Source organism: Equus caballus, chromosome X, assembly GCF_041296265.1.
Source record: "Equus caballus isolate H_3958 breed thoroughbred chromosome X, TB-T2T, whole genome shotgun sequence".
NCBI classification, from domain to species: domain Eukaryota; kingdom Metazoa; phylum Chordata; class Mammalia; order Perissodactyla; family Equidae; genus Equus; species Equus caballus.
The window spans coordinates 108485989-108503257 of NC_091715.1; the positions used below are offsets into that span (position 1 = coordinate 108485989).

Sequence of the window (17269 nt, forward strand, 5' to 3'; positions counted from 1 at the left end):
GGTTAAGTTCGCAAGTTCTGCTTCTCGGCAGCCCAGGGGTTTGCCGGTTTGGATCCCGGTGCGGACATGGCACCGCTTGGCATGCCATGCTGTGGTAGGCGTCCCACATATAAAGTAGAGGAAGATGGGCATGGATGTTAGCTCAGGGTCAGTCTTCCTCAGCAAAAAGAGGAGGATTGGCAGCAGTTAGCTCAGGGCTAAACTTCCTCAAAAAAACAAAAAAGATTAAAAAAAAAAAAGAAAAACTTTGAGAAATCTTTGAGATCTGGCACTGCCCTGAATTCAAAATCAGGCCAGTTAAACCATGTTTACACACTCCTTTAGATATTCAAATCCATTGTCTGAAAAAAGATGGAAGTCAAAAATTTACAGCCTCTCTGCCTCAACACCCTGCCACCTCCCCAAATTGGAAAACTAACAGGGCCAGTAAATAACTTTCTAGATAATGTAAAGTGGTAAAAATAGCTAGAATTTAAGCGGAAAAAATTCTATAATGCAGTTGCTACCAAAACTTCAGCTATTCAAGACTGATGATCTCAAAAACGGCAAAGCTCCAGAGAGAAATTACTGAGGAAGGGGGAGAGAAGGATCTTCCTAGATTTTTACTTCAATTTTGGGGTGGGAGAGATTGGAAGTCAAAAATGTTCAAAGAAATATAACAATTCTGGGAACAGGAAAGCACCAGTGGCCCTGATGAGCTGGTGCAAATTATTTAAGTTAGTAAAGGGTTAATGAATGGTTATTATGGGACGGTGAATAATTGTAACTTTTCATGAAAGTGAAAGAAAGCTTCAAGACTAAAACGCTCCTTTTCTGTAAAAACTGACCTGAATTTCTCTAGACTGAACTGAAATAAACAGCAAAGGTTTTAAGAGCAGCCCAGTGGAGACAGGAACCAGGACCCTTTGGACCCATACTCATTTTTTCACTTGAAAATGGCCTTTGCTTGTCCTCTTGCCACAGCCAAAACGGAAAATCACTGACTTCTTTTCCTCGATCGTGCTCTGCACTATGGAGGGCACTGCCTATTTACCATGCCTATTGTTCGAAGCTTGTGAAAAATGAAATTGGCATCTAAACGGTTCAACCTTGTGTAAACAAAATTACCTCTCCTCCCCCTGATGAGGGTATTCACCTTTGTTAATAAAGATTTTAAGCATATTGAGAGTGACCAGGGACCAATGTGTGGTCTGTCTAAAAAGTGGTGGATTATGTGGCCTTCGACTCTATTATGTGGCAGGGGTTATGATCACCTACAAAAGTCAAAATCCATCTCTGCTTCAAAAACTTTGATTCAAAAATATTTCTCCATCACTATTTTCTTTTAACATCTCATATTTCTTCACCTCAATGTAATAACATATAATTCAAAATACGGATTATTCATAATTAAAGGCTATGACATGAGGGAGAGCTCATTTACTTACAAACTGACTGCAACTACACGGAGAACACTGTTCATGCACATTGTGCTAGTGTTGTTTTTTACTTCCTGAGTATGCCAGCACAACGTTCATGCTTATGTGACTAGAACCTGTCAGAGATCACTCTCATAGTTAGGAAATAATTGCTTTATATTCTTAAACATATTCTGGAGAGTAAAAGAAGAGAGTTTCTAAAATAAAAGAAAATTTTACGGCGATCACTGAAAAAGAAATTTGGGGTTCTAAACTTATGTCTTAATATAATTAAAGACAAATCATCAACAAAAGACAGAACTTTGCTGTTTTTTTCTTCAAAAGGTAATTATTGTTCAACATAAAATAAAAATACTTTGTTCTGTTGTAATTTAGGAAACTTTTTAGAATTTTGTTTCTAAATGATATGATAAAACCTTTAAAGAGTTTGGTTATAAAGTTGTAGCATTCTTGAATAGGGCATGTTAAGAACCCTAAGGAACACACTCATTAGACTAATCTATGTTTAAGCTAATTTAATAAGTGACATCATTCAATAATTAATACACAATCCTCCTATAATTATTGTAATTCCTAGTACCTACCTTATGTGTGTTACATTTGCAACATTCAAGTAAAATGTCTTCATTAACTTAGGGAGAAAAAAGTGGCTTAAAGCCATTTAATTTTATCTATAATAATTAGGGTACTTTATTTTTTTAATTACATAATCTTTGCAGCTACTCAATTTTACCCACTTCATGTTTGAGCATCGAAGTTCAGAAGGAAAAAAAAAAGACCGAACATAGAAGGCACTCAGGCAAAGGGTGATGTAACCAGTGTTAATCTAACTGACTTATGCTGAACGTCTATTGATGAATGAAAGCACTTTGTCTACACAGCAGACTCCCACTTGTGTTATTTCCCAGTCTCTTGTCCAGGCTTCATGACATTCATGACACTAAAGGAGCTGCTGAGGCATAATTAACTGGACAAAAGAGAAACTTTACCAAGAAAGAGGCAATTCACAGGCCATTAATAGTTTAAAACTGTCAACTGGCAGACCTTCATTTCCCAATGCCTGAATTACAAGTCTCCTGACGGGTCCCCTTTCTTGCTAGGATTTCCCCCACTTCAATCTACCTTTGATTGGTACCCATTGACTACTGTACAATGCTCATTCTGACCTCTGTGTCTTTAAGTTGTTTTCCTGTCTAGAATGCTTTATCCATCTACGAAAGGTCTACCCAACCTGAATCCTACTTTGTCCATGATGCCCCCCAGTATAACTCCCGCCCACATTAGTCTTTGTCCAAACTTCTACAGACCCCATTGTCTCTATTACTGATTCAGCCACTAAATCATACACAGCTTCATTATTTGTTTCATGAATCTTGTCTCCTCAATATGACTGCAAGCTTTTTAAGGGCAGGAAACGTGTCTTATGCCTATTTTATAGACCTCTCACCCACATCCAAAAAGGAGCCCAGTAAAGTGTTCTACCCACAACAGCTACTATATCACTTATTGAACTGAAATATACTAAACATAATATGAAGAGCAGTAGCAGCTTAGAACAAGAGATACGTTTCTGATGTAAAACACATTGTCTTAAGATAATGCTGGAAAATGAATCTTGAAGCTTGAACAAATACTCATTTTAAAATGTCTATAAGCAAAGGGATAATCATAGTGGAAATTCTACTTTCTTCTTTAGAATTGCAAAGCCATCTCTAAATGGAAGAAGTTGGAACCTGCTCCAAAATCCAAATTAATGCATTACAATTTCGTGATAATACATAAAAAAGGCCAGCACCTCTGCTAATCATAAAGAACCTCATACTAGTTGTGTACACAAGAGGACAAATAAACAACTTTCAACACCCATGACTTGACCATGTCTATTATTTTACAGATGAAATTACCACATTTAGCTGTGAGTTTTTCATTCAAAACAAGTGTGTACACTATAGGACACAATTCCAAGAAGTGCTTAACTAAAGTGGTTTATATATACATGTGTGAACTTAAAGGTCTTACTTATAATCATATCCCATTAGGCAAGGTGTCTTCCAGTTTTCCATCTCTCAAGAAAACACATTTCCTCAGAAACATCAGGTTCAACTGTCAATACTAATGTTTTCTTTGAATGCCTTGGTTCTTCAACCTTTAAAAGTAGGTGAATGGGACAAAGTTCCTACCTGTCAAAGACGTTTCCTTATATTATTATTTGCAAATTCATTAGAAAGCCCTAAAGAACAGAGAACAACCACCTAAAAGAAATGCTAGAAAATGAAGTTCTTTTCAAATACAGGTAGTTGGTATTAAGTATACTAATAAAGCAATGATAAATTCCAGGTCAAATACTATCTGAAATGCTACTAGTTTGAAACAATTTTTAAAAACGGTTATTTCTGACTCTAATGCCTTTAGTCTACTTTATTCATAATTTTCAATAAATTTAGAAAAATAAATACCTCAAAGCCTAAATTAGGCTCTCTTGTAAATAGGCTTTGTGCATCTCTATTACATATTCATAAGATTAATTTTTAAAATATTCCCCAAATTCCCAGGAAAAATTGGTTGCTTTAGGTAGAACCACCACCATGTACCTTTACAAAAATAATCTAAACACAGTGCTTATAATTAACAGCACTGTACACTTAAAAAAATTTGTTAAGAGGCTAGATCTCAGGTGTTTTTTACCACAACAAAAATTAATTAATTAATTTGCTAAAAGTACCATACACCTATATGATTAAAGAAAAACCGAGTAACCGAAAGTGGCTGATACTCCAGTTATCCATGAGAATATAATTTGCAAGCTAGACTGACCATAGTAGGTCCTGTTCAGAGACACTGGAGACAAGGTAGAGAAGAGGTAAGTATGCTCAACAAAATGCCCTCCTATGATTGTATTCTGCGGTCAGAAATTATAGCTGGGTCTATCCTTTAATATTGTCTGCTCCATAATCTTTGTTATGGAGAATAACTGTGAGCAAGCTCTATAAAAGAAACTTCATACATCTAAGTAGAGGCTATTAATACCGAAATACACAGGCCCAAAAGAAGGACACATCTAAATACCTGAGGATTTATAACTATTACTCACAGACAAGTCAAGAAAAAAGAGAAAGGATAATGACCAGAGAGTGGCTACACTTATCTGTTTGGGGTATATTTAAGCTACTTGTCCCAGAGCTCCCCAACTTACCTAGAGGCCTCATTCTGAAGACACCACATGAATGGTTTTCAACGTGGTCTCTTGGAAGTGCTCAGGGGACCCATAGGCAAGTCCTCTTACATTATTAAACTTCACGCTGTACATCTGTTTCTGATAGGAATATTTTTTTTCATCAAGAGTGCCATGACCATTGGTTCTAAAGAGGGGACACATCTAGGTTTGTATAATGTAAAATACGCCTCTTGGAGAAGTCCTACTCCAGACCAAGCACTCAATCTCCTTTTTCTGCCCTGAATTCAGGCTTCACCTCACTCAAGCACAATCTCATTTTTCTCCCTCCCTGACTCCCATGTGTCCTCTATTCCTGCCTCCGGCCCTGTGCGACTCTCTTTCTCCACAGCGCCAATGCTTTCAATGTGGAAGAGTGGATTTCTGCAAAACAACTTGCCAAACGGCAATGGTTAGAGGAGCCTGTGGAGTAAAATACACCACAATCCACATATCACCTCATTAGCGTCAGAGAAATAGAAGCAGTATCATTCCCATTTGTTCTTGTGAGGGTTTTTTGAACTGATGAGCGTGGGATAGATGGATCCATGAACAGAACAAAAAAATCTAACCACTGACTGCCCGGCACCTACTCCTAACGTCAAACAGCTATTCCACAAAATCAAGTACCTTGCCAAGCTAGTGGCAAGTTTTCTGTTTGTAATGCAAAAGAAGTATGGTGAGTTTTTGTTTGTTTGTTTCAATCATGGAGAACTCCATGAAATGTATTGAGAGCAATACTAACACAGAAAAAAGGCCAGAAGACTTCATGAAATTCTTCTTTAGTGAATAAATCATCAACGCCATCTTCCACTTATCATATAAAAAAAGGATATATAAAAAGCACCCATCATCTAAACACTTACCTCACCATTGTTCAAAATCAGGATACAAAAGGTTTTTGTCTTACTACAATGAGGTATGTCCTGAGGTCCAAGTTTTACCAGCTATATAACTTATTTGCACCCCAAACCACCTATATCTAATCGTTGGTTGCTAGGCTACATAAACAATAATAATGTCACAGAGAAGAAGCACACTAATGTGACTAGCACATGAGCATTTCTTTGAGGCAGACACAGTGCTGTGGGACCTCTAGGCTGACAGTACCAACCGATTTTTCATATATTCCATTCTATGAGAATGACTCAAAAATCCACTAATGCCTGAAGCAAAGAAGAGAATCTGGTATTACCACCTTGCAGCAATCCAAGATCTCAATATAAGATATGTTACTAGAATTGTGTGTCATATGCTTACAGAAAGTATATGGAATGGCAAGGCGAGCTATATAGGCTGTTAAGTCAATCTCTCTACTTTCCATTACTATAGAGCTGGTCAGCATCTTCTGGCAGGATATTGCATAATACAGTCAACTGTGCTCTCCCAGCATTGCATGTGGCTTTGGGTCACAGTGTGGATTATCTGTAAAATGAAACAGATAGGGAAAAGGCAAGAATCATCAAGACTATCACAGACCTTATTTTAAAAACTAGTATTAGTAGGCCTGGACTCAAGCAGAACTTTTCACATTTGCCCATCCACTGAAGAACACAAAGATCATAAAGCAATATAACTGATCTTGGCCATTGATAACATCCATCCCTCACTGTTGAGCAAAGCTGAAAAAACAGCTTCAGCTTGATTCTTTACTTTCTAAGCTTAAAGACACTGGACCTAGAATCTAGTACCAGACAGTACTTCCAGTTCTTCAGAAATTTCCTTTAATCCAAGGTCTGAAACTACAAGTTCCTGAGATGGTACTCCATGAGGCCCTATTTTGCTGAATGCTCTGCTCTGAATTACACATAAGGAAATATAAGAATTGCTGACTGCTCTACAAATTGATAAGCCCAAAGACTGAGAAAACATATAAACCTACATTAGGGAAACCCAACATTCTGTCAGGTATTTTTACTAGCAACACAGAGCTGAAAATTCTCACTGATCTCTACCCATCTGAGCAGTTCAAAGTCACAATTGGGGCTTGGGGGAGGCTGGAGAGATCGCACGAGACCAACCAAATCGTCACAATAGCTCTGTTGCTGCTTTGTGGTTCTGCTAATTAAAAAAGAAATGACATTTGGTAACTGTCAGTACTTGAAATACACATATTAAGAAATCTGATTTCACCTGACCAACTACAGCCATGCGTTGCTTAATGATAGGGATATGTTCTGAAAAATGTGTCATTAGGTGATTTAGTCATTGTGTGAACATCATCGAGTGTAATTACACAAACCTAGACGGTATAGCCTACTACACACCTAGGCTATATGGTACTAATCTTATGAGACCACTGTCATATACGTGGTCCCTCATTGACGGAAACGTTGTTATGCAGCCCACGACTGCCTTTGTTTCTTCCCATCGCCCATGCTTTTTAGTGGCACCACCATCCTCTTGGTTCTTCAGGCTTATAAACTCTGAATTATGTTCAAAGCCTCTTTCCCTTTCACTTCCCACAGCAATGGGAATTTGGAAGATTTTTTTTCACCAATGCCTCTTTACCCCATATAATCACCTAATTTCAGGTCCTCATCCAAAAGCTATCTCAGCTATCTTTATACTTGATCCAAATTCTATAAACCAATGTCTTCCCCTTTTTCTCATATTAGACAGATTTGGGAATAGGTGAAGAGGGGAAGGGGGAGGTTCTTACATTTGCGATCAAATTTCATAGCTATTCCAACAGAGCTGTTGAACAAACTTTTCCTGAGCACAAGAATAGCTAGGCACAGAGCCAAGAAAAGAAGAGACAATGATGAAAGCCAAAAAGCAGGTGAGCTGCAATCTTTCTACTCCTACACAAAGCCTGGCCCCAGAGTATGAGTCCCTGCATATGCTAACTTCTTCCACTTCTTGATTTTGCAGTGTTCCTATGTTCACAAACTCTGCCCCTGGGGCAGCTTTCCAACTTTTCCAATGCCAGTTTTTCTACTGCCCTCATAACCTTAAAGCCTCGCTGGTCTCCTCTACCTTGAGATGCTTGATGCTTCTCCTTCCAATTCATCTTACATTCCAGAGGACTCTCCTGCAAGTACTGTTGTCTTCTTAATACAAGAAACTATACTCAGATACAATATCTCTTATCCAGCCTTCCCAGAGGGTTCCCAAGACCAAAGTCTACTTTTAATTTCCTTGAAGCATTATGATCTTAGAGACCAGAGCAAGAGGAGTGGTATGGAGAATGCTGAGAGTGCAAGTTGCTGACTAAAGACAGCTGCCGGGAATCCCCAAGTACCGTGGCAAGGGGTGTGGTGGTGGCAGCAACCGGTTGGAGAACAACCAAGTAAGACTTCAAGATCTACTGGTCATACACACTCTTCACCAATAACCACTGTACCTTTGCCATTTAAAAACTTGCCTCAAAAGTTATCCTCTCCCAAAAGCCCTCTTCCTGACCAATCCTTTATTCCATGTGATTACCATGCTTATGTACAATATTTTTCATGTATCTAATTCATCTACAATCATGTATAGATTGCTTTGTAAGCATTTTAAGCAACTTTGTTATTTGCATCACATCTTTAACAAGACTGTAAGCTCTGTGAGGATAGAACTATTTCTTCTCTTTCTCTGGTTTCCAACCATAGAACTCAGCATAATGTATAAGCTAAAAAAAAAATAAGTTTCTTCCCCAGTGACATATAATTTCCACTCAGCTATTCAACACTAACATCTTTAAAGTTGAGCAAGTCTGAAAGTATGATACATTAAGAGCTGTATAAAATACACCCACACTTGACAGAAAAGATGCCACTTATAGTTGGACCAAACGTAAAATACGCTCCACCCAACCAACTATACTATTACACCATACTTCTTCCTTTGTGCTCTTTTCTTTGTACTACATAAGCTTGTGGCTCGTTCTTGCTCTTAGTAACACTAACTCCAGAAGCTCAACTCTAAATAAGTTTACTGTTGGGAATCTACTCTTCCTACCTACACAACCACTGGCTTCTCACACTGTCTCCAGTGTCCTGTGAGCAACTGCCCAATTACTGATTGTGGAAAGACAGCTTACACATTGAGGGTCCATTCTTGGCAGCTCCTGGCTTTTACTGCTGGTCCTCACTTACTTAGCTTAATTGATTCAGAACAGTATCAAAAAGAGACATTATTACACAAGTTCGAAAAAAAGGGACTATTTAAGAAAATTTAAATGTAAAAGCCCTGGTCATTGTGCTGCTTTAAAACAGGCAAGCATGTGTGACATCGAGAGAACAGAATAAAGCCTATTGAAATAGGGAACTCTGACTAATCTCATTGCACAAGTTGTAGTGTTTCACACATATATGATGCTCAAAAAAGTAAAATGATCTATACGTGGGAAGCACAAGTGACTTCAAAATTATAATCCATTGCAGTACTGGGTTATAGCGTTTTCATACAAATACAATTTCAAAGAGTTTACAGTTTTTTAAAGACAATAATGTGAATGTTAGTATGTTTCTGAGAAACACATTCTTAGAACAGACCAACTCGTGCATGGGCTAACAGAGCATTTTTCACTTTCTCAGTAGTGGTCTTTCTTCCCACTGGACTGAGATCCCAGCAGAGATTCATTCTTGGTTGCCACCCACTAACTGGGACCTGAACGCAGCACAAACACAATTCATAAGCAAGAAAAATTATGAGCTAGATTATCACTCTCTTTGGCCATATGGGGGAGAGGATAAAATAAGCATCGAGTTTTTCTTTTTAACTAAATATACCTTGCCCTACATACACCTTTATGCATGGATATAAAAATAATTTTGTAATTTGTATTTCTACATCCTTCCATTTCAGTTACTGACAGTTTTTACAGCATAAATGACAACTGGGGGCGTGCCTGCTTTCTTTTCTATCGGTAAGATAAGACACCAGATTGCCTTCCAATGGAAAGCAACATTGTTGAAAAACAACCCATAAACAACCCAACAATTTTTCGGACAATTTTTTTAAGAAAAGCTATACATCATGACCGTTATGCTAGCATGGATAAGGAAATCTGTAAAGGCCTAGTAGCATCATCTGCAATAGACAGATACACCTTCCGGCTATTCAGGTCAGTGTTCATCAAAAAAGACATAATAGAGATATAACAGCTTGCGTTTAAAATGCTGATTTAATATCCCTTTGACCTCAACTGCATTATCAAATCAGCTTTTCTACTAATGTATGATAGCGTTGTTACTGTTCTGCTGAAACAAAGTGCCTACCTCACCTCCTGAAAACAACCCAATCCCTTCAAGCAAGCTGAAAAACAGTAATTTGACTACTGTGGCAAGAAAGAGTTAACTGCTAAAACACCTGATGGAGTCCCTCAAAGTCTGCACGTCCAGGAGTGGATTTTTTAAAAATACATTTTATTCACTGCAATGGAAAACCACACGTATTGATGTTTAATAGTAAACGATCTCTTATGTGCTGTGGTCTATACAAAATGTAGTACTACATTAACTTCAAAGGTGGTAAGAAGGTTAAAATAAAAAGTTCACGGGACGTGACATGCAACACAGCATTAAAGATATAAGAGTGAACAATCCCAGTGCCTTAGCAGGATCCTTTTATATTTCTTAGTTAATGAGGGAAATTCTTAAAATGCAATCCAGCTAGCGTAAGGGTAAGTAAAAGCTTTTAAAATCTTATCACAACATGTTATTTATTGAACTAATCATCAAAGCTTTTTTGTGAGAACAGAAGGGGCTTTACTTATTAAAATCAATACAACTCACTTTAAGATATCTTATTTGTGCTGTTTTCAACTCCTAAAATGTGCCCCCCACATTTAACAATTTATGAAAAAAGACCTCAAATCATACCACAGGTTTCCAAGAGTCATCTCCTCTCGCCCCACCTCGGACTGAAACCATCCCAAGAACCTCGGACTCTTCTTATGATCTTGGCAGCATTCAATCTCCCTGGTGCTAAGTTAGAAAGAATGTGATAAAGGATAGTGACATGGAAGCAGGAAGTTTTACACTGGAACCTGGCAGTGAAAACTGCCATTCCCTTCCAGTCGCTCAAGTACTTTATTCAGGACCTCACTACTCTAACTCAGTGGGTCTCAACGTGTGGTCCTGGGAACTGTAGCAGTATTAGCATCACCAGGGAACTTGTTAGAAATGCAAATTCAAGGCCCCACCCCAGACTGACTGAATCAGAAACTCTGGGAATGGGGCCCAGCAATTTGTGTTTTAACAAGCACTACAGGAGATTATGATGTACTCTAAAGTTTGAGAACCACTCCTCCTCAAACTTTAATGTATGGAAGAATTACCTGGGGAGCTTGTTAAAATGCAGATTCTAACTCAGCAGGTCTGAGGTGGGGCCTGAGAGCCGATGTTTTGAAAAAGTTCCCAGGTGATGTCTTCCGCAGACCACACTGTGAGTGTTTCCCAAATCAGTTGTTTACCAAAATTACCCAAGTTGCTCATAAAATTCAGGTTCCTAGGCACCACCCCAGACGAAATTAACCCAAATCTCAGGAGAAAGGCCTCGTTGAATATAACCAGTGGTTCTCTGCCTCAGCTGCACATTAAAATCACCTGGGGAGCTTTTAATAATCCTGATGCCCAGGCCCCATCCAAGACCAATTAAATCAGAATCTCTGGGGTTGGGACCCAGGCATCCATTTTTCATAATTCCCCAGTGATTCGAATGTGCAGCCAAGGTTGAGAACGACTGCTTTGGAGTCGAACTGGCTCAACACCTGGCGCAATGGATCCTTTTATAGTAGCAAATGGTTTCCTATAACATGCCTATCCTGGTTCCCACCTACAAATCCAAGAGCTCTGACTTTGAATAGTAAAATGCACCTAAAGTCATGTTTTTATCATGTCTTGAATCTTTTTTCTGTGGGCAAATGTGCCTTTACAACCAAGACCAAGGATTTAGTAATGCATTCCTAACTTTTAACACAAATGTTACCTGCCTTCCATTAAACAAGTTTCCACTGTCCTCCCAAGCTCTTGCTCCTGCTACCTCTCCGTGGTCAGGTCCGTCCTCCAACAAATAGCAACAGGGAAGAATTTGTATTCATCCAGCCTGTTCTTATGCTGACCCCTCCCCCCAAAACCTGAAACACACAGATCACCGGAAATTTCTAATCACCTTTCAGAACGCAAGGGTAACTGATGAAGCTAGAACTTCTAAACCTATAAAAGGCAGGTTTCACCAGTTACAGACATTTTGACAGAAATGGCCTGCGAAGGGATGAAGAGAGTGTGCACATGAGAATCTGAAACTGTCAAAAGCACATCTTCTGGTGGACAGAGACAGGACCTGAAACACCACTGCTCACGACACCATACTAATAACTCTGAGGGGGGAAAAGCACTATGTCTATTTATGTCTTATGGCCCCCAGCACAAAGCCACACTAATAACTACACAATGCTATTAAATATGTAAGTCAGAAAGAAAACGTGTGGTGGGTACTAAGGCACTGTCGAATGATCATAGTTATTTCACTCCCATAATCAAACACTGCTTTTAAGAAAATTTCCTGAATTTTCCACAGTACATCTCAAAAATGACTTTAAGATAAATGAAAATAAGATGCTGTCCTCTTTCCACTTAACTGAACTTTCATTCTCCCCCTGGTCATGTTCAGCGTCTCTTCTAAATTAGTTGTTTTGTAGAATACATAACACATTCAAGGCCTGCTAAATGATAATAGTAATATTTACACCGTTTCAACATACCCACAGTGGTCAAAAGTGTGTCTTATTTTATCCGTTTAGTTCCACTGAAAAAAAATCTAGTGGATGGGGTATCAGGAGAGAAATAATACCTAAATATGTGTGTAAAGTAGCCACCGTTAAATGACATTTTCAAAAGCATTTTTTGTATGAACTGGTCAAGCTCACTTTCCTTTTAAAATTCTTGTTATAGTCATTCAGTTAGCCCAAACTCACTTTAAAATGTGTGAAAATAGCACCTCCTGAAAGTGTGTTCTCATATGCTTTGGAGCAATGGAGTGTGAATAGTAAAACAGCCTTTGCCAAACTCACGTAACTAAACAGGAGTGAATTTTTGCAGTCCCATGACTTTGCAGAGCCAACCTATGTATCATCCCAAGACTGGCTTTAATACATCAGAGACATCCAAGAGAAGCCAGAAAAGTCACAAATAAGTGACTCAAGCTAATAAATATTTCATAGGTTTTTCACATGGCAGTCTTTTCAAAATGAATTTTACGTCTTAAACAAAAAACCAACTGGCTAAGTAAAGTTGTGGGTTTAGGATTTAAGCTCCTAGAATTAAAACTATGAAACTTATAAAGATATTTATTTGACCAAGCGTCAGTCTGGATGCTCTTTCATGCATTTCTTATGAACCAATGCTCCAAGATGAACCAAGTCTGAAAGAAAATGCACAGACCACAGAGGTGTGGCAAAAATACAAAATTAAATACACTTAAAGCATCAAAGCCAAAGAAAACAAACAATGCAGATTTACAATTTCCACGACACTTTATTGCAATTTCCACTTCACATATTAATTTAATATTTTTAGTCTAGGCAGAAGTGTTAATACTTATCCAGTAGTAGTCTAATCCCCTAATCTCACAAAATGAAAAGAAGAAGTTTAAAAAGAACATCGATTCAGGTATTTATGATATGGGGACAAGGGGCTCTTGTCTTAGCTAGAAAAAGAGTTGATGCTTTTCAGTGTAAGTTTCACTGAAATTTTGCTCTATTATTTTCCTTGTTGACGCTAAGTACTCATAATAAAAACAATCGCCCTCTTTGTCATTCTGCCCTTCCTTGGGCTTTACATTCTGTCTAGCATTTAACTCAAAAAGTCAGTTTACACTCAGTTTACACATTAAAAAATAAAACATATGCCCCATCTCCCACACACCCAAATGGACAGGGATTAGAATTAACCTGGCTTTCAGCCGTAACGGTGCTATTTTAAACAATTTCAACCACACACTTAAAGGGTAAAATAACTAAAAGTACAAAACCAAAGGAAACCATAAAAATTCCTACACACTTACTGTTGGGATTAACTACTTCTCAAATCATCAAGCCTAACATAGATTTCTTAAAAGTGAAGTCGACACAAAAGCGAATGCACGCTTAATGTACAAACTGACAGTGGCTCTATGGGGACAGCTCTCTTTTGAATGAGCTATTACCCAGACGGTGGAATGAAAAAAAAAAAGGTCTCACTTCAAATGTGAGAGAGCCGGCGGTGCGCTTCACTAGAAACACATTTTAATGGGTGTGTTCGGATAAAAATAGGTAGTAAGGAAAAACGTGTTTTTAAAAAAACCTCCTCCCTCCCCAGGACACAAGGAAACCCAAAGGAAAAGATGGGTAACCTCACAAGCTCCGGAGCTAAGTTCTATCACTAGCAGAACAGAAGTTGGAGAGTTGCTATTTTTCGCCCTGCAATGGGATAGTAACTCTCCGTGGGCAAGGTACGTGGGGCGGGAAGACTGGCGGGGCTTTCACATGGGGTAATGGAAACCAAAGTGAGGAGAGGTCAACACCTTGAGTAATCCGGAGCTCCAGAACCGGGGCGCTGGGGACTCAGGGTGGCGAAGGAGAGAAGGAAAGGGTCACAACTCCTCGAAGTTATCGCAAAGAGAAAGTGAACACCTCTGGGGGCCAGTGCGACATCTCTTGCAGCAGCACCCTGCTCCGAGCGTGGGGTGGCCGCCCCGGAGGGCAGAAAGCGCGGGGCGCCCTGACTGAGCTCGCGCGGCTCCGGGGACCGCGGCAGCCGCCGGCGGGCAGGCGGACTCGTACTTTGCCTCAACTCTGAGCCCCATCCCGAGCGCAAGGGAGAGGGCGGCGGAGGGCACGGTACTCACTAGGGCTCGTTGGTGAACCGGGGGGTCCGGGGCTGCTGGTATCCGTACAGGTGACAGTAGAGCACATCGAAGCAAAAGCAGCACATCTCCGCTGACACCACCATCTTCCGGGAGCCGGGCGAGGAGGACGAGGCGGCGGACGACGAGGAGGGCAAGGAAGAGGTGGCGGCGGCCGGGGTGGAAAGTAGGGTCCCCACTCCGCAGCTCGGAGGTGGCGACAGGGAAATCCCCCCGCCGCCGCCGCCGCAGCCCTGAGGGGGAGAGAGGGTACAGCCGCTGCCGCTACCTCCTCCGGTTAGACCTCCCAGCCCGTTGAGCCGCGTACCGGCGCCTCCTAGTCCCAGCTCCCCGGCTCGGCACTGGCTCTCTCCGCTGCAGTGGGAGGAGGAGGAGGCGCCACCACCGCCACCCGAGCCAGAGGGGGGCGAACTGGACAGTTTCTGCTTCTTCACCCCGCAGCAACCCGCCGCCATCTTGTAACAGTCTCCCCCACGCAGCGCTTCCGACCCATAAGTGAGGCGAGCTGGCGGCGGGGGCGAGCACGCTGCGGCCCCGGCCGCCGGGGGCGCGCCAGGGGCTCCTGGGGCGCGCGCGCGCCGCTCCCCGGCCCGGCGGCCCGGCCACGCGGCTGCCCCACGCGCGCCCCCGTCTCGGCGCGCGCCCCGGGCTTTCGCGACTGGGCACCTCGTGCCTGTCCCGCCGGACTCGCGCCTCCTCCGAGCCGCAGCCACCAGCCCTGCGGCCGGCAGAGGATGAAAGACGGGAAGCCCCGTGGAAAGGAAGGAGAAGGAAGCGAGAACGAGAAAGCAGAGTGGGAGCAAAGAGAGGAGGTGGGCACAGCCGGGGAGGAAGGAGGGGAACTAGTGGCGGGGAGTGGGGGAGAAAAGAAGAAAGTCCGAAGTAGTGTTCAAGTCCCAAAGCACAGCTCGATGACCGGCGCTGCACATAGTGTTAGTGACACTTGAGCCGAGTTATGTGGAACCTGAGCCACCGGCCTCAAATACGTTGGTTTCGGAACTGCCAGAGTGTGCGCAAGCAGGTGCTCGGAGCTCCACACCTGAGCCCGCGCCTATAAAGCGTGTACAAAGCAGTCGGCGAAATGGCCACACTGCGGTGGCTTTAATACGAGTCTAAGCATGCACCAGGGGTTTTCCGAGATTATGGTAAAAGAGAAGATTCTTTCCTTATGGACAGATATTCAAGCCCAATTGAATCTGTATATCCTCTACTTGTTCTCCAACTTTCCCTCCCAGCCCCATGAAAAAGTTTAAAGGCAAAAAGTAAAGTGCTAATCAACACCTCGCTGGTTCAGAGACGTTAATTTTCCTCTGGAACTTTCGGCGATGGGTTATAGGGGTTTTTGTGTTTGTTTTGGCTTGGGAACAAAGCAATTATTCATATATCCGTAGTCAGCACAGATCTTACAGGTAAATAGGGCAGGTAGTGTACTTAGTCACAAGCTGAAAGATTTTGTTCAGGTATATAATTAGATAGTTGTTAGTATTCATTAAAAAAAATTCTCAAAGAATGCTTGGATGGATGAGGAGGCGGATGATTGAGTCAGTCCCATTCTGGGCACCTAAGACAATAACCAAACGTGAAAATTCACAGAAATGAACCTGATAGAAAAAGAAAGTGTAAGTTATTTCTGTTGTCTATACCATGCCAAAACATCTAGAGGAAGTCAGGTATCTTCATATTTGGAGACATCAGAAGATTGATTTTTTTTCACCTTTGAGCTAAATGTGTGGGATCTTATAAATAGTTGAGGGCTGGTCATTCCACTCAGGAAAACAAAAACGTCTATTCATTCAATAAATATTGAGCCTCTGTGCCATACTATATGCACAACACCGTATTTATGTTGAAATCCAGGAAGTATGCTTCCCGCTCTCAAGGAGTTTGTGAATTAAGTCAGATCTATGTACATAACCAGATAAATACCTATTATTTATCGAGCACTTTTTGGGTGCCGGGTACCATGTCTCATCTTACCCCATAACCCTTGGAAATAATATATTATCTCCTTTGATCTTCATAGTAACCCCCTGAGGTTGCTCATTTACAGATGAGGAAATTGAACCTCAGAAGTAACTAGCTCAACATCACACACCTAGAAAGTGACAGAGCCAGGATTTGAACGCAGGCATGTCTGATTCCATTGTGCTATACTGCCTCTCACTACCAATATGTGATAGCAAGGTTAGTGATGTATAAAAGATGGTGACATTAAATCACAGTAGGTGGAACGGAGGTTAAACAAAAATAAGAACTTAGTTTTTATGGAAAGATTGAGAAACACTAAAACGTTACCAAGGAAAGATAAAGAATCTCCTTAAAAACATTTTGTGAAATAGATCAAGTGTCTAAAATAGTTAGATGCAACTCAAAGACAAAAGAGATTGGTTAAGCGGTTTGTGATATGTGATCTCACCCTCTCAAACCTCATCATTACTATTAGAACTATCCTCCTGTTTGAGGCAAATAATTCATTGTCAACCACTAGTGGAGTAAAACAAAATGCATTCATTTTTTTTTTTTGGCTATGTTGCAGAAGAGAAAGCAGATTGGTTTAAAAAGGAATGCTCCATGACAACTAGTACACTGTTAGAGTGCTTTGTTTTGTTTTATACGTTATTCTTAATTATCAGAGTCTACCTTTTAATTTGTTTGAAATTGGGTCAAATACAGTCGGACAGTAGGTACCGACTTACTCACCATTCCACTAAGATGTGAACACTTCTAGAGTAGAAAACCGGGGCCATTTAATGACATCACACAACAGTTTAGCAGAGGAAGCGAAGTAGGATACCATGGATGGCTG

The 17269-nt window shown here is 40.8% G+C and overlaps 1 protein-coding gene across 1 annotated transcript in view; it reads right to left on the minus strand.

The window, feature by feature from the left end:
• Positions 1 to 15038, minus strand: part of AMMECR1 (AMMECR nuclear protein 1) — a 107538-nt gene extending 92500 nt beyond the window's left edge. Inside the window, exon 1 of the mRNA XM_023633927.2 lies at positions 14446 to 15038. Coding sequence (XP_023489695.1) covers positions 14446 to 14918 — 473 coding nt within the window. The 5' untranslated portion in view covers positions 14919 to 15038. The remainder of the gene's footprint in view (positions 1 to 14445) is intronic.
• Between the last annotated feature and the right edge of the window lie 2231 nt (positions 15039 to 17269).